This window comes from Rana temporaria, chromosome 2 (genome assembly GCF_905171775.1).
Source record: "Rana temporaria chromosome 2, aRanTem1.1, whole genome shotgun sequence".
NCBI lineage: Eukaryota > Metazoa > Chordata > Amphibia > Anura > Ranidae > Rana > Rana temporaria.
In genome coordinates this window covers 382,496,295-382,518,777 of record NC_053490.1, presented here as the reverse complement: position 1 = coordinate 382,518,777, position 22,483 = coordinate 382,496,295, and the positions used below count along the sequence as shown (strand labels likewise).

At 41.4% G+C, this 22,483-nt stretch overlaps 1 protein-coding gene across 2 annotated transcripts in view; it reads left to right on the top strand.

Annotated features, from left to right (window-relative positions):
• Positions 1-22,483, top strand: part of MYO19 (myosin XIX) — a 108,171-nt gene that overhangs the window by 64,645 nt on the left and 21,043 nt on the right. For both annotated transcript variants that reach the window (XM_040337881.1, XM_040337882.1), the window contains exons 11-18: positions 2,666-2,834; positions 5,468-5,541; positions 6,580-6,701; positions 10,492-10,605; positions 15,899-16,075; positions 20,077-20,223; positions 20,428-20,535; positions 20,661-20,731. In XM_040337881.1, coding sequence (XP_040193815.1) covers positions 2,666-2,834; positions 5,468-5,541; positions 6,580-6,701; positions 10,492-10,605; positions 15,899-16,075; positions 20,077-20,223; positions 20,428-20,535; positions 20,661-20,731 — 982 coding nt within the window. The remainder of the gene's footprint in view (positions 1-2,665; positions 2,835-5,467; positions 5,542-6,579; positions 6,702-10,491; positions 10,606-15,898; positions 16,076-20,076; positions 20,224-20,427; positions 20,536-20,660; positions 20,732-22,483) is intronic.

The window sequence follows — 22,483 nt, the reverse complement described above, 5'->3', positions numbered from 1 at the left end:
GACTGGCTAGGCCACGCCAGAACCTTAATATGCTTCTTACAGAGCCACTCCTTGGTTATCCTGGCTGTGTGCTTCGGGTCATTGTCATGTTGGAAGACCCAGCCTCTACCCATCTTCAAAGCTCTAACTGAGGGAAGGAGGTTGTTGACCAAAATCTCGCAATACATGGCCCCGGTCATCCTCTCCTTAATACAGTGCAGTAGCCCTGTCCCATGTGCAGAAGAACACCCCCAAAGCATGATGCTACCACCCCCATGCTTCACAGTAGGGATGGTGTTCTTGGGATGGTACTCATCATTCTTCTTCCTCCAAACACGGTTAGTGGAATTATGACCAAAAAGTTCTATTTTGGTCTCATCTGACCACATGACTTTCTCCCATGACTCCTCTGGATCATCCAAATGGTCATTGGCAAACTTAAGACGGGCCTTGACATGTGCTGGTTTAAGCAGGGGAACCTTCCGTGCCATGCATGATTTCAAACCATGACGTCTTAGTGTATTACCAACAGTAACCTTGGAAACAGTGGTCCCAGCTCTTTTCAGGTCATTGACCAGCTCCTCCCGTGTAGTCCTGGGCTGATTTCTCACCTTTCTTAGGATCATTGAGACCCCACGAGGTGAGATTTTGCATGGAGCCCCAGTCCGAGGGAGATTGACAGTCATGTTTAGCTTCTTCCATTTTCTAATGATTGCTCCAACAGTGGACCTTTTTTCACCAAGCTGCTTGGCAATTTCCCCGTAGCCCTTTCCAGCCTAGTGGAGGTGTACAATTTTGTCTCTAGTGTCTTTGGACAGCTCTTTGGTCTTGGCCATGTTAGTAGTTGGATTCTTACTGATTGTATGGGGTGGACAGGTGTCTTTATGCAGCTAATGACCTCAAACAGGTGCATCTAATTTAGGATAATAAATGGAGTGGAGGTGGACATTTTAAAGGCAGACTAACAGGTCTTTGAGGGTCAGAATTCTAGCTGATAGACAGGTGTTCAAATACTTATTTGCAGCTGTATCATACAAATAAATAGTTAAAAAATCATAAATTGTGATTTCTGGAATTTTTTTTTTGATTATGTCTCTCACAGTGGACATGCACCTACGATGACAATTTCAGACCCCTCCATGATTTCCAAGTGGGAGAACTTGCAAAATAGCAGGGTGTTCAAATACTTATTTTCCTCACTGTATATATAAAAAAAAAAAAATTTCCCCTCAGTATTCTTCTACATATTTTTGGTAAAAAAAATCGCAATAAGCGTTTACTAAGCGATTGGTTTGCGCAAAATTTATAGCGTTTACAAAATAGGGGATAGTTTTATGGCATTTTTAATAATATTTTTTTTTTACTACTAATGGCAGCGATTTTTTTTGTGACTGCGACATTATGGCGGGCACATCGGACAATTTTGACACATTTTTGGGACTATTGTAATTTTCACAGCGAAAAGTGCTATAAAAATGCACTGATTACTGTGAAAACGACACTGGCAGTGAAGGGGTTAACCAGGAGGGGGCGCTGTAGGGGTTAAATGTGTTATAAGGGAATGTTCTTACTGTGGGGGGCGTGGCTGTGCATGTGACGTCACTGATCGTTGTTCCCTAACACAGGGAACAGACGATCACTGACAGTCACACCGGCAGGGCTCGGGTCCCGCGGGCGGCGGTCCTTAAGCGGTTAAACCCACTCACAATATTTTATCAAACAAATATATGATACTGTCACTTTAAATGTTATTTGTTTGATAAAATATTGCGTATGGGCTTAGTTTTTGCACTGTTATGGGGAGATCACTCTTAAAGGGACATTTATGTAAATTTAAATATAAAGGTGCTGCACTTATTGCAATAGGACACAATATCCATATACAGGGGTTGGATAAAAATGTAGAAACACTACATGATTTGCAGATATGACAGTGATGGCATGTTTTGCGTTGAAAGCGGAAGTGATGTAACATTCTTTTGCTTCCGCTGTGTGATAAGACACCTAGCTAACAGGTGGGAAGCCTCATTTTGTCATTCACTGCGTGCATTGCTAGTAATACGGAGTATTTTTTCTAGTGATTATTAGGCAGGTTAGTGTGTCACTTGCTTTACATTACTCCTCAACATTTAATTATTATATTAGCACACAGCGCACTCACCCGTTTTTGATTTCACTGCACATATTACCTATTATTATTATGGCATAAAAACTTGATTTTCTTGCCCCAGTTTTAGTACATTTAAAATAAATTGTTAAAAATTAACTTCTTACTGCCCACGTATGTGTGGTGGCAAGGTGGGTATGCTTTAATGTCCACACACCGCACATATTCATTTATGGACAGCAGAGGTTTTGATGCTGTGAGCATGCTCACTGCACACTCCCAGTGAAGTGATCAAGCTGTCATAGACCGTGCTCTGTCTGTACTAATTGCGGTATTAAAAGTCAGTGGCACTGGCTTCCAGTCATGTGACCACTTTGACAGCCAATTGCATTGGCCACATGATCGGTCGATCCTTCCCACTGTGACGTACAGACCCTACTAAGGGATGCCAGGGCTAGGGAATTAACATAAAAAATTTACGCTTTAGGTTTATGAGAGCTTTTAATTAAATTTTTTATTAAAAAGCATAGAATCATTAGGAATGCTTGTTAACTATCTGTTCACATAACTGTATTTTAGTGTTCCTTTACTCCACTTCAAATCTGCTGAAGATTCCTGCTGAGCACCTGCTGGACAGGCTCTGCTACCGTACTATAATAGCGGGAAAACAGCAAGCATTAAAGAAACCCTGCAAGAAAGCTGAGTGTGACTCACGAAGGGATTGTTTAGCCAAATCTATATATGCCAAGTGAGTTACAAAACAGGAGTTGAATATGGACATTCTGAAGATACTGGAGCTTGTGAATGAAAATGTGTAAAGAAAGAATTGATCTTTAAGTGAGAAGTATAGCCAAAGCTGCGATCAGTTTGTTCTGCACACCTGTGACCCATTTTCAGCTAAAGCTCGCTACTGTCCCCTCCACAGCCCAGAGCTCCAGTGGCTGACAGTCAACAGCTCTCTGCAGGCTGAAGACCAAGAACCGAGCGATCAGCGGTCTTTGTTCGCTCAGTTCTCGGTCTTAGAGGCAGCTGAGGATAGAACCACCACCCTAACTGAAGTCCTTTGCACCCCTCCCTGTAAAAAGGCAAAGCAAAAGACAGAAATGTTCTTCTGGTTATCAGTCTGAGATAGCTACACAGACATCCAAGTTAACTGAACCTGCACCTGGACAGCTCAATATAATGACGTAATCACCCATCCACTATGCAGATTAGTAGCAGTGCTAGAAGCTAACGTATATTTGAGAAAAAAACTGCACTGCTGGATTATGCACAGACCATGGGCCTGAATACCTGTGAAGACTTCTAGGGATATGGGCCATTTTAGGGTTGTATTTTAGTAAATAACAACCAGCTTAAATTCTGAGTTCACAGTTCATGGTAATGGTACACCACAATCCCAAGATAATTTAGCCTATAACCCCAGCTGTTTTCAAACAATCCCTTTGGTTTTAAATTGCTAAAAATACTCAAACCGGTTTTAAAGCGGAGGTTCACCCTAAAAACATGTATATAACATTACATTCTGCATACTTTGTTTTTTTTTGTTTTTTTGCTATACATACCGTATTATTGCTATTTTCCACCCGGCTTCTTATGCAGAGGCGCAGTGTCATGTGGGACTTCGCCCAGATGATTGACGTCTTGAAAAAAACTTCCCCCCCGGCGGATAAGGCGCGTCATGAGTTTCCGAAAGTAGCCAAACTGCGAGTCGGCTCTATACGGCGCTATACGGCACCTGTGCACCGACTAAGAGCCGTGTAGAGCTGACTGTGCAGGCGCCGTATGGAGCCAACTCGCAGTTCAGCTACTTTCGGAAACTCGTGACGCGCCTTATCTGCCAGGGGGAAGTTTTTCTCAAGACGTTAGTCATCTGGGCGAAGTCCCACATGACACTGCGCCTCTGCATAGGAAGACCTACTCCCGCAGGAGTGAGTACCCGGAAGCCGGGTGGAAAATAGCAATAATACGGTATGTACAGCAAAAAACAAACAGCATACTGTAAATGTTGGAAGTATGCAGAATGTAATGTTATATACATGTTTTTAGGGTGAACCTCCGCTTTAAATATATAAGCTAATCATGTCAGTTTAGTTTAAAAAAGTAAGAATTCCCCTTGAACTGGGCAGCACAGTTTCTAAGTGGTTAGCACTTCCACCTAGCACATCCAGGTACTCCAATTTCATCCCACACGCCAAAGACATGCTACAAGGTTAATTGGCTCCTGTCTAAGGGCTATTTCACACGGAGCGGACCGTTTCCGGGTCCGCTCCGTGTGTCTCCGTCGGCTCAGCGGGGATCCCCGCTCAGCTGTCGGCGGATAGGGCGGTCCCGTACACAGTGCAGGGACCGCCCTGTCTCTGCTCCGCTGTCCCCTATGGGGAACCTGATGCAGACGGACCGTCTGTCCGTCTGCATCAGTTCCGCTCCGCCGAACGGAAGAAAAATAGGGTTTCTTCCGTTCGGAAAAGCGGATCCCGACTGACGCGGACGCTAGCGGATGCTCCATCCGCTAACGGACGCGCTCCCATAGGGATTCATTACAAGTCCGTTAACGGACTTGTAATGAGCGGACGAACGGTCCGCTAGTGTGAAAGAGCCCTAAATGTGACTTGGCATGAGTATGATTGAATGTGAATTAGGGACATTAGATTGTAAACTCCTGGGGGGCAGGGGCTAATGTAAATGTGCAATATACTGCATATGTAAGGTGCTGCATAAATTGTTGGTGGAATATAAATACCTGGAATAAATAAACAAACTTGTCAGGCGGTCCTCCTGGGGCACATGCATCACCGGTAAACAAACTCTGAAATGGGTAACCTCAGGTCCAAACATTTGGTTACCTCCTATATGGCCATGGGTTTATATATAGCCAAATGTAACAGGGTTTCTTTAGAACAATGTTGTGTTAAAAACAAAGATCATTATACTGAAAATACATGTCGCAGGCAACAGTATTGTTCACACCATTTGTTAGTTGGTTAGAAAGTTAGTGCATACAGCCCATTGCCTGTAAGGTGTAAAAATAGATGTCAGAAAAGGATGTTAAAACATTTGAATCACAATAAGGATCTGTGCTGACCTCAATTTTTTTTGGGCTTCAAAACAGGAAAATAACCTTTTACATTCTTGTAGCACAACCCCGGAGTTAATTTGTAGTGCCAGGATTTTAAGATGAGTCTCTCCGAAAGCAAAAACCTGATTTAAATAAAGTCTAATGGAAACAGCCATTGCATGAATTTACTGCTTTGTGGCACACAAGACTGGCAAAGGCTGCTTCCACCAGAACCCTGTTTTGTGAATGAGTACCACCACCTTTAATAAATAGTCTTGTGCACCAAACCATTCAATAACTAAACTTGTCCCTTTTTATTGCAGGTTATTTGACTGGCTGGTTACCGTAATAAATGCAAGCATTTGTGATGAGTCAACTAACTGGAGCAATTTTATTGGTATTTAAATTTGTATTGTATTTTTAAAATTGCTTGTAGAAAAAAATGGATGTGCCGATTACAACTAATAGAATCATTGGTTGACCAAGTAAACGGCACACTAGCATGTATTAGAAGGCTTTTCCACAGTATAAGTTGTACAGTATTAGGTAGATTCAGGTAGGGGCACGCAAATATAGGTCGGCGTAGCCTAGCGTGTTTACACTACGCCGCCTTAAGTAAGAGAGGCAAGTACATGATTCACAAAGTACTTGCCTCCTTACTTAGGGCAGCGTAGTGTAAATTCGGCGGGCGTAAGGGCGCCTAATTCAAATGGGTTGGGGGGGGGCGTGTTTAATGGCAATGAGGCTTGACCTCACGTTTTTGACGTTTTTTTGTCACTGCGCATGCATCGGGCGACTACATTTCCCAGTGTGCATTGCGGTTACGTACGCCGCACGGGCCTATTGATTTCAACGTGGAAGTAAACGACGTAAATCCCGATTCGTGGACGACTTACGCAAACGATGTTAAAATTTTGAATCTCGCGGCGGGAAGGACGGCCATACTTTAACATTGTTATTCCACCTAATAGGTGGAATAACATTAGGCCTCCTAAGGCCTTACGGAAATGGCGTAAATCGACTGCGGCGGCCGGGCGTACGTTCGTGAAGCGGCGTACAAACTCATTTACATATTCTACGCCGACCGCAATGGAAGCGCCATCTAGCGGCCATCCGAAACATTGCAATCTAAGATAGGACGGCGCAAGCCGTCGTATCTTAGATATGTTTAAGCGTATCTCTGTTTGAGCATACGCTTAAACATAGGTCGGCGTAGATTCTGAGTTAGGTCGACTTATCTACTGATAAGTCGGCCTAACTCTTACTGAATCTACCTATATGTATTTTACATTTCAGTATACACCTGTATAGTAGTAGTTTACAGATTTATGTGCTTTTTTTTCACGATAATTGTACCATCATAACTTGTTTGTCAGCTGTGGCTATTTTTCTATAGAAATATATTCATTAAGTATTCATCTTTATCCTTGCACAGGTTTATTGGATGTTTATGGATTTGAATCTTTCCAACAAAACAACTTGGAGCAGTTGTGTATAAACTATGCCAATGAGAAACTTCAGCAGCATTTTGTGACCCATTATCTAAAGATTCAACAGGTATATTGTGTTCGCTGTTGTCCAGATTCTTGACACTCATATTTTTGTTGATATCGGTGGTATATCCCATGTTGTGTGCAGTTTTCTCCATCTAACTGAAAGCCTTTTGTAAAGTTTTTGATATTTCACAGAGCAGTCCCGAACCCCTTCTTCTGGATTCTTCGGCTGGTGCTCTTGGTTCCTCTTCTTCTCCATGCTCCCATAGGAACCCGCTTCCTATGGTGCTGCACATGCAGGATTACTCCCAAGCAGGACTTTCTGTCTATAGACACACACAGCATAGCTCGGCACCCCCTCCTGCTATCAGGATTTGATTGACAATGGCTCCCACTGCTGCCTCTGTCTTGTGAATGTAGGGAGAGAGAAGAGAGTTACTACAGCGCTGGATCGTGTAAGGGCTCAGGTACTTATTCAAGGGAGAAGCAATACAAATAGTGAGACATTGTTTACCGTTATGCAGGGAATGCATTAAGGTAAAAATGTTTTGCCTCTACAACCACTTTATTACATTAAACTGTTTTACGGAGCAAATTTTTACAAATTGAGATTGATAGGGCTCGTTTTTTTTTTTTTTTTTTTTTTTAAATCTAAAGCAAATAAAAAAATAGAAAACCTTCAACTGTTGCCTGTAGTGAGTAGAAATGCTACTTATTAATTTTTTTAAATAGACATGAAGATTGAAGGTTGTTTGAATGCTTTGAGTGCTTGAAGAAAGAATCGTGGCATAGCGAGTGGGTTCTTCCTTGTATACACTGGCACAGCATGTGAATGCAAACCTTTAAAACCTGGAGAATGCTTCAAAATGTAGTCTATGAAAAGGTACACAAAAGAAAGCATTTTTTTTCTTTTTCCCCCCCCAAAATTAGTTACTTTAGTATATTAGTATTAGTAATTAGTATTATTAGTATTTAGTATTATTAGTATAACCAGCAGTGGAAAGGTACGCGCTGGATTGTTTATAGACATTACAGAAAATTCCTCTCTATGCAGGTCCCCCATCCCCCCCCAAACCACCTTGGGCCAGATTCACAAATGAGATACGACGGTGTTTCTCCTGATACGCCGTTGTATCTCTGTTTCTATCTATGCGACTGATTCATAGAATCAGTTACGCATAGATATCCCTAAGATCCGACAGGTGTAATTGTTTTACACTGTCGGATCTTAGGATGCAGTACCGCGGCCACCGCTGGGGGGAGTTTGCGTCGTAAACCAGCGTTGGGTATGCAAATTAGGAGTTACAGCGGATCCACGATGGATTTTCGCATTCGCTACGTCGCCGCTAGTCTAGTTTCCCGTCGCAAAGTTTTTTTTTTTTTATTGCCCTAACTTTAGTCAGCAAGCGTATTGCTGTCTAAAGTATGGCCGTCGTTCCCGCGTCGAAATTCTAAATTTAACGTCGTTTGCGTAAGCCGTCCGGGAATACGGAAGTACGCTACGCGTGTCGCAGTTCAAAAAAATGACGTCACGGCGCGCAAAGCACGGCGGGAGTTAAGAAACGGAGCATGCGCAGTAGGTCCGGCGTGGGAGCGCGCCTAATTTAAATGGCACACGCCCATTTAAATTGGCCCGCCTTGCGCCGGAGGCCGCCGGCGTAGTTTTCATCGCAAGTGCTTGGTGAATCAGGCACTTGCGATGAAAAATTGCGGCAGTGTAACGTATCTAGGATACGTTACGCCGCCGCGATTCTACGTGAATCTGGCCCCTTGTTCCTATGTTGATAGGTACAAGGCCCTGTTCCCAACAACCCTGGCTGGTGGTTGTGTGGGTCTGTGGGAGGGGGCTTATCAGAATCTGAAACTCCTTAGACCCTGGCCCCTTCTATGTGAATGAGTAGGGGTTACATACCCCTACTCATTCACCCAAAAAAAGTGTAGTGTAAAAAATAACAGACAATTTTTGACAATTCCTTTTCCTTTAATTTAAAATACTGAAATAAAAAAATGTCCCCTGGTGTAGAGCCATTGTCAATCACGATGCCTGCCTCCACTGCCGACCAGAAAAAAAGAAGAAAAAAGGTCCGCTCCCACCATCTACCAGCTCTGTTGTCTGACCGTTCTTAAATAACTAAGGGGGTGACATAGTTGACTGGGGCATGCTGGGTCGATGATGTCACTGGGTTGGCCTGCCCCTTATTTAAGAGCTTTCAGATGGCGGGAGCACAGACCTTCTTTTGGGGGGGGGGCAAGGTGGCGGCGGCATTCACTGTGATTGAGGCCGCATTTACTTTGGGGCTTGTATCTGTTTTTGACACTTTTTTGGGTGAATGAGTAGGGGTACAATGTACCCCATACTCATTCACATGGGGGCCAGATCTGGAGATCTTGTTTAAAGGGGCTTCCAGATTCTGATAAGCCCGCCCACTCCCCGCAGACCCCCACAACTGGCCAGGGTTGTGAGGAAGAGGCCCTTGTCCCCATCAACATAGAGACAAGGTGCTTTGGGGGGGGGGCACTCGCTCGTCCCCTATGTTTTTTTTATTTCCTGCATTCTTTTTGCACACAAGACTCATGTATATCATGCAAATGCGACTTTCATGCAACTTTAAAGGGTTTATATTAGTCTATGGCCCTTAAGTCGCTTGAAAGTCAGACCAAAGTAGTACAGAAACTACTTTAAAGTCGCTGTGACTTTAAGATGCATATATCTGAATGGTACTCATTGGGAAACCTGGGGTGCGACTTTTCATGCCACTTTCGGGTCCAAAGTGGCATGATAAGTTGAACAAGTGTGAATGGGGCCTTACTCCTAAAGGAGATCCAAACCCTTACAACAATTTGTTTGCTAAATCACTGTGTATCTTTTGCAGTTGCTATGTTTTTTCTTTCCCCATAAAATGCTGTATTCACCATTTTGTGCTGATGTTCCCCTCCGGTCTCTTTTTTTTTTTTTTAGTTAATTCCTGTCTACGTGCACTCACTTATACTTTGGCTGTACATCTCTGTTCTGTTTCATTATCCCGTGACAACAGTTGTCCTTGTCTTCATAATGTGTGTTGGCACAGCCACTTGTAGTCTCCATTGGAAGCATGTGTGCCAACGAAAAAGCACAGTTGGGAGCTAGTTGTCACCACATAACACAAAGTGCCTGATCAAGAACCAAAATAGCAGGACCACCAAATATTCTTCTAATTAAAGCTGCAGATTTTACGAAATTGAAAACCACTTTTTGAACGTACGTTAACATATTAAAGCTAATAAGAGCTGTTGACGATTGGGTTTAGATATACTTTAAAGTGGTTTTAAAGGCTAAAGGATTTCTCCTTAATGCCCTAAGCGCTTGCTATGGAGGCAGACAGGGAAGAGGAGGACCGCACCAGCGGGGGACCTGAGAAGAGGAGGTTGCACAAAGCAGCAAAATATGTTTTGCATTTTATTTAAAAAATTACCCTTTAGTGACCCTTTTTAGTTCTATTTTTAGCTGTAACCATAAGCAGCAAATCAGAATTCACTCGGCAGGAAATAGACCAGTACTAGAAGGATTCTGATTGGTTGACATAGGTTGCTGCACTTAATTATTTTGTTGAATAAGGCTGTTAAGCCATGCCTTTACGCCAAGGCCCCTTGGTGCCTACCTGTAAACTATGAGCTAAAAGGGGACATTTTCTGTCCTAGCTATCTTGATTTGATACTGGGGACTTTTGTAAAGTTTGGAAGGTTGGACACGTTATTTTTTTCTGTCATAACTATATCGTGATAATCACATAGAGAATATGTAAGTTACCTAGCTCATTTAAAAAGTCAAAATGTTGTCATGTTTAAAGCTCACAATTAAATGTCTTTTTCTGTAGGATGAATATGCAGCAGAGGGGCTGAAATGGTCATTTATAAGTTATCAAGACAACCAGGGCTGTGTAGATCTTATAGAAGGAAGTCCAGTTAGTATATTCTCTTTACTTAATGAGGTATGTATTACAAGTTCTTTTTCTCAGTAATCTGTCTGTGTGAACAGCATCACTATGGAACGTACATGCTATTACTTGTTGCACCCTCTTAGCGTTAAAGTATATGTAAACCATCACCTTGTAAAACAACTCATTCCGTTTAAAAATACAAACCATTTGTGCATTTTAGGGCTGTTACTGATTAAAATTTTCGTGTTCGATCGATTTTTTTTTTTTAAATCGATTAATCGACTAATTTCGATTAATTATAACGCACATACATTTTTCCGATATAGTCCCCACTGTAATATCCACAGACATCTCCCCCACTGTAATATCCACAGACATCTCCCCCACTGTAATATCCACAGACATCTCCCCCACTGTAATATCCACAGACATTTCCCCCACTGTAATATCCACAGACATCTCCCCCACTGTAATATCCACAGACTTCTCCCCACTGTAATATCCACAGACATCTCCCCACTGTAATATCCACAGACCTCTTCCCACTGTTATATGGTCCACATCTCCCCCACTGTATAGGAAGATTAGTGTTTGCCTAGTCTTACCAGAGAAGCCGGCCGAACACGAGCAGTTGAGGCCGGGTGATGACGTCAGCTCGCCGCTCTAGGCTCACCTAGGCCACCGCCGGGTGGACCAAAATGGCCGCCGCTCCAGGAGCTAGGCCAAAGCCGCAGCCTTTCCTATGGCCGAGGCAGCAGCAGAGCTCCGCGGATCACGTGGTGTGCCGATCCACATATAGTGACCCGTTTGGATCACAGATCATTTACGATCCGTTGCACCATTGGTATCAATCAAAAGAATTTTGATCGATCAAAAAAATTTATGATTAACCACTTGCTTACTGGGCACATATACCCCCTTCCTGACCAGAGGACTTTTTGCGATTCGGCACTGCGTCGCTTTAACTGATAATTGCACGGTCGTGCGACGTGGCTCCCAAACAAAATTGGCGTTTTTTTTTCCCCACAAATAGAGCTTTCTTTTGGTGGTATTTGATCACCTCTGCGGTTTTTATTTTTTGCGCTATAAACAAAAATAGAGCGACAATTTTGAAAAAAAATATAATATTTTTTACTTGTTGCTATAATAAATAGCTAAATTTTAAAAAAATTAAATAAAAATCTCAGTCTAGGCCGATACGTATTCTACATATTTTTGGTAAAAAAAAAAAAAATCGCAATAAGCGACTGGTTTGCGCAAAAGTTATAGCGCCTACAAAATAGGGGACAGAATTTATTATTTTTTATTATTTTTTTTTTTACTAGTAATGGCGGCGATCTGTGATTTTTATTGGGACTGCGACATTATGGCGGACACATCGGACACTTTTGACACATTTTTGGCACCATTCACATTTATACTGCGATCAGTGCTATAAATATGCACTAATTTACTGTATAAATGTGACTGGCATTGAAGGGGTTAACACTAGGGGGTGAGGGAGGGGTTAAATGTGTACCCTGCCTAGTGTTACTAACTGTGGGGGAAGGGGACTGACTGGGGGAGGTGACCGATCTGTGTCCCTATGTACAAGGGACACAGATCGCTCTCCTCTCTCCCTGACAGGACGTGGATCTGTGTGTTTACACACACAGATCCACGTCCTTGTCTCTGTAACCGCCGATCGCGGGTGCCTGGCGGACAGGCGTACAGCGTGCACATATCAGGAATATGAAATGTTGTGTTTACATATTTTTTTAAGTTGGCCCTAGTTTATTATTTAAGTTTAGTGCCTCCATGCTAAGTAATGTGTAAGTGTAATACTTCTTGGTATGTATTACCTCTCAAAACGATCAATGCCTCATCTGCTAGATCAGTGGTTCTCAACCTGGGGGTCAGGACCCCCTCAGGAGTCAAATGATGATTTGCCAGGGGTCACCAAATCCTGGGCTGTTCCTGAAGCCCGCACTGTTCTCCCAGGAAGGAACAAAGAAAAAGGGAGAGAAAGGGGAAAAAAAGAGAGAGCAAGAAAGACAGTTAAAGGGAGGGATGGGGGAAAAAACAAGGAATTAGGATAGAGAGAGATGAAAGGGAAAGAAAGTTGAACAAAGAAAGGGTGGTACATCCTAGAATGTACCATAAGAGGTTTTAATACTTTACAAGTGGAAAGCACTCAGGGAACGCTAAATGTCCGTGGGTTAGGGGCGCAAATCACTTGTCTTGCCTTATGTGCTTTCATCCCACGCTATGAAAATAATTTTACTGTTGGGGGTCCCCACAACTTGGGAAATTTTATCAAGGGGTCACGGCACTAGAAGGTTGAGAACCACTGTGCTAGATAGATAGCACCAGTTTTGTTCATGCATATATATTTAAATAAAATAAAAAATTCACCCTAATATAGTTGTCTAAGTGGAGGGGAGTGTGTATTTTATCATGCAATAAAAATGAAAAAAGTAACACATCGATCGTCTACTGACAAAAAGCCAAATTACCTAATGAAAATGTATTTAAGGCAAGTTCCTCTGAATCAAAATGTAAAGTAGAAAAACTAGGGAAGGGAGAGGATAGATGCAAAGGAAACCCAACGGGTCTAGATAGGATTCATCAATGAGGAACTGACTGGTTATAGAAAAATTAAATAGTTATTTATTGAAAAACAATTCCACCAACAATGTGTGTGTGTGTGTGTGTGTGTGTGTATATATATATATATATATATATATATATATATATATATATATATATATATATATATATATATATATATATATATATATATATTATGAAAAGATACCTCCACCACGGGGTTAAAAATTATTATGATAATGTTATCAAATAACAGGTGATCACTACGGACAAGCTTTACATAAATCTTCAGCCGTAGAACTAAAATTATGTGGAGACCACATACTAATAGTCCTGCATGGATATAGGGGAAGGACACAGACAGGGAGCAAATCGACTCCAAAGCAATGCTGGGTAGTATACTAAAGTTCAGTCGTGAATAACACAATAGTAAAATGACACCGTTCTGAGATACTGACACAAGCTTTGGTTGTCCTTAGTTATTATCTCAGAATGTAATTCCTGGGCTGAATAATCACCAGATACTTTAGGAATGTGTAGATAGTGTGGGTCAAATGGCAGAAAGTCAGAGGATGATTAACAAGTGGAAATGAAGGAGTAGATTTCCTTCTCTTACCAAGTCCTGTGTGAATAGGCACAGGTGGAAGCTTGCTTCACTTGCTGACTGTTGGATATGCCAAGATATTGTGAAGGCATCAATGTAAATATGATAAAGCAGACTGCACTGCCATTTCTTGTGAAAGCTCAGTAATAGTAGCTATTAATCCATCCACTGATGATAGAGATCATCACAGAGCAGTTGCTGCATTAAATCAGAGAAAGTTTCCGCTTACAGGTAAACGGGCTGGTCAGCATTCGGAAGTGAGCCCCTGTGATTAGGCACAAATGGAAGCTTGTTTCCTCCAGCGGGACACCCCGCTGCAGATAGTTAAGGGCTTTACAGATGCTCGTTAAGTCTGTAGGTAAGGTATAGCCAGCGGTATGTCCATCACCATAGGAAATGAATCAGCTCACCGGCAGAAAGTGCTAACGTTCCTGCTGTAGTCACTGTTTGAGTCCGGGGGATACCTCCGTATTACAGAGGAATCAGCTGATCTCCATGTGGGTCTAGGAGGAGAGGGGGGTCTGTAGTCAGCACACTGTGTGTGCATGGGCATCTCACTGACGCGTTTCATTCAACAAGCGAATTTCATCAGAGATAGATGAACTATGAATTATAGACCAATAAATAGTAAAAAAAAAATTGTCTAATTAGGATCACAATGTTCCATTCAGCCTGCCCACATTTGTCAATTAACCCAAAGCATTCAAGATCACTGTGGGAATGTCCTGCTTAATGAACTGGACACCGAGTGAAGTTCACTGTGCATGAAAGATTCACAAAGAAACATAGAAAATTATAAATATTTAATCAGGGTTTGACAAATTTGCTTGGAATCTAGGAGCCAGCTAAAAAAGTTAGGAACCAGAAAACGTACCCCGTCCCGACGAGCTTGCGCGCAGAAGCGAACACATATGTGAGCAGCGCCCGCATATTTAAACGGTGTTCAAACCACACATGTGAGGTATTGCCGCGATTGGTAGAGCGAGAGAAATAATTGTAGCCCTAGACCTCCTCTGTAACTCAAAACATGCAACCTGTAGATTTTTTTAAACGTCGCCTATGAAGATTTTAAAGGGTAAAAGTTTGTCGGCATTCCACAAGCAGACGCAATTTTGAAGCGTGACATGTTGGGTATGAATCTACTCGGCGTAACATTATCTTTCATAATATTAAAAAAAATGGGGATAACTTTACTGTTGTCTTATTTTTTAATTAAAAAAAGTGTAATTTTTTTCACAAAAAAAGTGCGCTTGTAAGACCGCTGAGCAAAAATACGGCGTGACAAAGTATTGCAACGATCGCCATTTTATTCTCTAGGGTGTTAGGATAAAAAATATACATAATGTTTGGGAGTTCTAATTAGAGGGAAGAAGATGGCAGTGAAAAATGACATTAGAATTGCTGTTTAACTTGTAATGCTTAACTTGTAATACCAACGGCCACCACCAGATGGCGCCAGCTCACATATGGTGGTAATAACTTGTAATACCAACGGCTCACCACCAGATGGCGCCAGCTCACAATTTTTTTTATTTTTTTTTTGCCCACCTTCCAAGCCAAGTCGCCAGGACACTATTTCTAGTCGCCATGGCGCCCGGGATTTGTCGAGCCCTGTATAATAAATAGTAACAGATAATTTCCAATAAAATGAAAAAGTGATACAAATGCACATTATAATCACTAGAAGAACTAGAAGCGACATTCCAAATTAACCCTTCATTATGAAATCAGGGGGGAATTAAAAGTGCACACAGGAGAATGCTGGATTATGTCCAGAACCGGCAATGTAAGGGGGCCATCTAAGAGAGGAAGGGAAGAATAATGGAGATGATCAAGAGTAGGGAAAAGAGGATTAGATATACTGTGATAACAGACACAGTTTAAAACAATGAGTCTGACCCACCTGTTATTTGATAACGTTATCATATATATTTAAATTGTCTAGGTGTTGATCACTGGATATTTGTCTTACCAATATGTGGTGTTATTTTTGAAATGATGTTTAAATAAAATGATTAAATTGTATTATTGTTGTCTTGTGTTGTGCCAATAAAGTCCGCTTATATATTGGAGGCTGGCAAGGGGATGGTTATTTCCCTCTCCTGGTTCTTGGATATGATATTAATATCTGCATTTGATATTTCTTTGTAGGAATGCCGTTTGAATCGATCTTCAGACGCCAGCCAGCTGCAGTCTCGGTTAGAAAAATCCCTTTCCCTCAGCAAGTGTTTTGGAAGGGATAAATTTAGTGGAAAGCCTAACTTTATTGTATCTCACTATGCTGGGAAAGTGACTTACGAGATTGAAGATATGGTGGAAAAAAACAAGGTGCTTAACTCATAAATACTGTATATACGTTTTTAGAATAATATTCTGGTATACGACAATTAACTGGTGAAAATAAGCTGTGGATCTTGACATCTTTTCATCTGTTAAGCTTGAACACAACAACCAGATGCACTTACTGACTTTTTATAATTGCAAACTTCCAAGGAACTCTTGAGCAAAATTTAGTTATTGAATAATTCTTATATATTTTTTTAATTGGTTGGCTTCCAGTAACTGAACTGTATGACTTTTTTTTATTCTAGTCAAAAGAATGGTTAATTATTGGCTATGTTGTCTTCTATGTTGTTGGTAACCAGAATTGAGCTGGATAAGCTAAAATCTAGTTTTGAACATTGTAAAATGCGTGAAAGATGTTCTAATAATAATATTACCACAAAAATTCAGAAGCATAGTTTATACATAATATTTGCAAACATGGCAGGCAGTAACTTATTCACTTGGGCCCTTAGAGCAATAACTGTCCCTAACCTATAGTTTACCCTACTGCTACAGAGTATAGAGCAGGCATCACTAAATGGTGGGCCATGGTCCGATTCCAGACTGAGTCCCTATACCATCCAGACGCGCAATCGCACCATTTAGGAGCTGTCTTTCCTCAGACTCCACCACTGTCATGATCACAGCAGAGAGTAGAGTAAGAGGCGGGACAGATTGAGTTTGCAAGGCAGAGTGACACGGCATAGAGTGCGGGAGCTGCCAGAGATAACTTTGCATATTAACTAGCAGATGATTGGATGCTAGGACACAGCATGGTCCTAGAAATCATTTACCAGCTCCTTAATATGTAAAGTTAACTTCGGCAGCTCTGGCTCCTGCCCTCCATGCAGGGTTTTTAAACTTGGCAACGGGGGGAGGGTCCAGGGGTAGAAATAGTCAGTGCGGAACATAGTCCAGAGAAAAGTATTGTGGGCATTAGTGGTAGGTTGACTAAAACACATAAACCCAAGGTGAGTATAGTAACAAGTCCTAGTTGCAATCTCGGAACACCCAATAAGAAGATGGTATGCGAGTGGTCTAAACTATGTGGCATGTTCACCAATGCCAGGAGCCTGGCGGACAAGATGGGTGACATAGAGATACTGTTTTACGAGGAGGATTTGGATTTTGTGGGGATTTCAGACCTGGTTCAACAGCTTTGATGATTGGCTGGCAACCATTCAATGGTATACCCTTTATCGCAGGGATAGAGAGGGTAAAAAAGAGGGAGGGGTTTGTCTATATATCAAGAATAATGTAAAAGTGAATGTGAGAGATGACATCACTAAGGGAGCTATGGAGGAGGTGGAATCATTATGGGTAGAGCTCCAAATGGATTAGCCAGTGCGTCCCATTGGGTAATAAATTTAAAAGTGCAAACAAAAGTCCTGGATGGCTAAACTCCAATGTAAAAAATGTAAACAAAAGCAAAAGAGAAGGCCTTCAAAAAATACAAGGTTGAGAGATCATAATCAGCATTCAGACTTTATAAAGAATGCAACAAGAAATTTAAGGGTGCAATTAGGGCAGCTAAGATAAAAAATGAAAGACAAATAGCGGAGGAGAGCAAAAAAAATCCCAAGAAATTCTTTAAGTATGTAAACAGTAAAAAAAAAAGGGAGGACAGACCATATTGGCCCCATAAAGAATGAGGAAGGACATCTGGTTACAAAGGATGGGGAGATGGCGAGGTATTGAATTTTATTCTTCTCACAAGGGAATTGGGGGGGCTTTCAGTAACCAAAATTGCAGTGTTTATCCTTGTGACACATCACAGGAAGCACCCTCATGGCTAACAGAGGACAGAATTAGACTTGAGAAAATTTTACATTAATAAATCACTGGGACCAGATGGCTTGCATCCGAGGGTACTTGGGGAACTCAATCAAGACCATTGTTCCTAATTTGTAATGACTGGAATGGTACCAGCAGATTGGAGAAAATCCAATGTAGCACCAATATTTAAAAAGGGCCCAAAATACATCCCTGGGAATTACAGACCAGTTAGCCTAACATCAATAGTATGCAAGCCCTTGGAGGGGATGATAAGGGACTATATACAAGATTTTTGTAATGACAACGGTATCATTAGCAGTAATCATCATGGATTCATGAAGAATCGTTCTTGCCAAACCAATATATTAACCTTCTATGAGGAGGTGAGTTGCCATCTAGATAAAGGAAGGCCCGTGGACGTGGTGTATCTGGATTTTACAAAAGCATTTGAAACAGTTCCGCATAAACATTTACTGTACAAAATAAGGTCTGTTGGCATAGACCATAGGATGAGTACATGGATTATAAAAACTGGCTACAAGGGCAGGTTCAGAGGGTGATTATAAATGGAGAATACTCAGAATGGTCAGGGGTGGGTAGTGGGGTTCCACATGGTTCTGTGCTGGGACCAATCCTATTTAATTTGTTCTTAAACGACCTGGAGGATGGAGTAAACGGTTCAATCTCTGTATTTGCGGACGATACAAAGCTAAGCAGGGCAATAACTTCTCCACAGGACGTGGAAACCTTGCAAGAAGATCTGAACAAATTAATGGGATGGGCAACTACATGGCAAATTAGGTTTATTGTGGAAACATTTTTAATAATGCATTTGGGTGGCAAAAATGTGAATGCAATCTATACACTGGGTGGAGAACCTCTGGGGGAATCTAGGATGGAAAAGGACCTGGGGGTCCTAGTAGATGATAGGCTCAGCAATGCCATGCAATGCCAAGCTGCTGCTAACAAAGCAAACCGAATATTGGCATGCATTGAAAAAGGGATTAACTCGAGAGATAAAGCGATAATTCTCCCACTCTACAAGACTCTGGTCTGGCCGCACCAGGATTATGCTGTCCAGTTCTGGGCACCAGTCCTCGGAAGGAAGTACTAGAAATGGAGTGAGTACAAAGAAGGGCAACAAAGCTAATAAAGGGTCTGGAGGATATTGGTTATGAAGAAAGGTTGCAAGCACTGAACTTATTCCCTTTCACAGGCGGTGGTCTCAGCGGGGGGTATCGATCGTTAAAAAAAATGTATTAGATAAGCACCTGAACGACCACAGCATACAGGGATATACAAGGTAATGCTGCCATATAATTGCACACATAGGATGGGCTTGTGTCTTTTTGTCAACCTCACCTACTATGTAACTATGTAGTGCTGCGGTGCCTCACGATCTGTCCTGCTCTCTGCTTTGTGTACCTGTCAGGTAGGAGTGAGAGGACAGAGGACCTGACACTGAAGGATGGAGCCGGGGATGCTTGATTCGATCTCTGATTGTGGTGGTGGGGGGTTTGGTAATGTAGAGGGACAGAGAGCCCTACTCGGGGGGGGGGGGGGTGAACTAAAGGGACAGAAAGCTTTACCGTGTGGGAGGTGTTGTAAAGAGAGGGTGATGTGACGGGGCAGAGGAGAACACTACTGTGGGGGGTGATATGAGAGGGGCAGAGGACACTGCAAACCTTGGCACCCCAGATGTTTTGGAACTACATTTCTCATGATGCTCAATTACTCGAACATTTTTGAAGTTACCAAGAACATTATTTCTTCACAATGGGTAATGTGCATTACCCCTAGCAACCATTCAGATTCTGTGTTTCGTGCACAGGAATTCTAAAAGAGAAAATCAGAATGGGTGCTGGGGGTAACATAGATACATCTTTATTCAGACCGTATCTTTCCATTTCATCCTAGGGCGATGGTTAACACGTTTAGGAGTCTGTTCCAAGAGCTAGGAATCAAGACATACCTTGTTAATATAAAGTGAAACTTGCAGAGTGGGTGTGGTCTCATAATGGTCACTTGTTGATAAAATCGCACTCCTTGCCCATATCCTAACAACCATGGGGAAAAATTTTAAAAGGGAAAGTAGTGTTCCATAGGCAACAGAGTGACCAAGGACCAGGTCAGTTTCTTCTTGCCAGAGCACCTGGGAAACTGGTAATTGTTTGGACTCTGACTACTATATGTTTGTTTTTGATATACAAGTTTTATTTCCCATTCAGGATCCTGTTCCCCCAGAACTTATCCAGCTTCTGCAAGAGTCCACAGACAGCCTGCTTCAAAAGCTTTTCCCATTAGAAAACAATAAACCACCTGATGTTGCCACATACAGTAGGACGTTGCCTACAACAGTTGTCTCTAAATTTAAGGTATGTTGCACTACTAGTATTTAGTCTGACCTATACTGGGCATGATAGTACAGGTCACATAGTATATGCATTATAGACCTTCAAGAGTGATTTAAATGTCTGTAGTTAATTTGACTAGCTAGTGAAAAACAATTGTAATTTTACTTCTTATACATCACACAGCTCTCTAGATCACCAACAATACTGTGTCTGTTTTATTTCAAGGGATCGCTGGAAAGCTTGATGCACATTTTGCACAATACAACCCCTCACTATATTCGATGTATTAAGCCAAACACGGGCTGCAAAGCAATGGATTTTCAAATGGAAGAGGTATGCTATACCCATCTTTCAAATCATATGAATTCCATGCATCCTAATTCAAAAATAATTTTATTAAAGACTTGTAGCAATATCTTTCTTGTGGCATAATCTTAATTAGTATGGTTTTATTGCAGGTTCTTAGTCAGCTAGAAGCGTGTGGCATTGTGGAAACTATTAACATAAGTGCAGCAGGCTTTCCTATCAGGTATAAAAGTTTTGCCTTTGCCTTTTTACAGTTTTTACTTTTATAAGGTCTTTGTTTTAAGTTAAGTATTTAACCCCTTTGCAAAACATGACTTGGTACTTGGTGGCAAAACCCTTGTTGGCAATCAGAGCTCAGACGTTTCTTGTAGTTGGCCCCCAGGTTTGCATACATCTCAGGGGGGGATTTTGTCCCACTCCTCTTTGCAGATCCTCTCCAAGTCATTAGGTTTTGAGGCTGATGTTTCATAACTCGAATCTTCAGCTCCCTCCACATATTTTCTATGGGATTAAGGTCTGGAGACTGGCTAGGCCACTCCAGGACCTTAATGTGCTTCTTCTTGAGCTGCTCCTTTGTTGCCTTGGCCGTGTGTTTTGGGTCATTGTCATGCTGGAATACCCATCCATGACCCATTTTCTGGTATAATAATTTTTATTAAGTAAGACAATGCCAAAATACAGACCTGAAGAAAAGAAAGGAAAATGGTCCTGCACAGGAGAACAAAACATCACTTTTTTCACGTAAATACGAACAGAACACTTTTTCAAAATGTAGAAATGAGTAGCAAAAGCATCCGGCGTGCTGGAAGTGGGAATGAATAACTGGACTCGGGGGTTTAAGCAATGGTAAGACTAACAAACAAACAAATCAACACAACACAAAAAGGGGGGGGTGTAGGGGTGTGTAGAATGCAATATATCTATATATATCTATCTATATATATATATCTATATATATATATATATATATATATATATATATATATATATATATATATATAAAACTCAACGTGTGTGTGTATGTATGTATGTATGTTCCAGCATCACGTCCAAACGGCTAAAGATATTAACATGAAACTTGGCACACATGTTACTTATATGTCAGCAACAAACATAGGATAGGTGGTTTAACCCTTACCCACCCCCATTTGCCATGGTCGGGGTTTTCCTTTAAAGTCCCATTCAATGGGAAATACATGTTACTTCATAACTTCCAAACGGCTGTAGATATTTCGATAACACTTGGTCACATGTTACTTATATGTCCACTTAAACTATAGGATAGTTAATTTATCCCTTAACTACCCCCATTTGTGAGGGTCGGGGTTTTTGTTTTGTTTGTTTTGTTTAAAGTCCCATGCAAATCAATGGGAAATGTATGTTCCCACATAACTTCTGTACACCTGGAGATATTTCAATAATACCTGGTACACATATTACTTGCCAAATAAAAATATATGACAGTTAAATTAACCCTTACCTACACCCTTATATAAAAGATGGGTATATTTATATTACTATGATTTTCCTCCCCAAAAGGTTAAGATAGGAAGACCGGGCAACGCCGGGTATTCAGCTAGTTAATATATATATCCTTTACTGTAACCTATAATATATCTAGCTATCGCATAAATGTATTAATGTGCATGTGTCCCTTCTTTGCTAATATCCTCTAATCAGAGTGTGTTAGGCTTAAGTCTATAATGCTAGTTATAAAGACAGAAGCATTTGAGTAAAATAGTTACATTTATTTCCTTCAAAGTAGGAATATCACATTCTAACAACAGATATCTATACAGCCTATAACATTGGAAATAATAACGAAAGATACTTAACACTTCCTTTCTCACTGGCTGAGCTCAGGTGTTCAAAGAGAGGCCTCGGCTTTGACCACATGTCTCAGGCCCCAAAATGGCCACCAGGCTTCCATGAGGCCTTCACCAGCCTAGGTCCTCACTCAAACTTGCGTGGACGA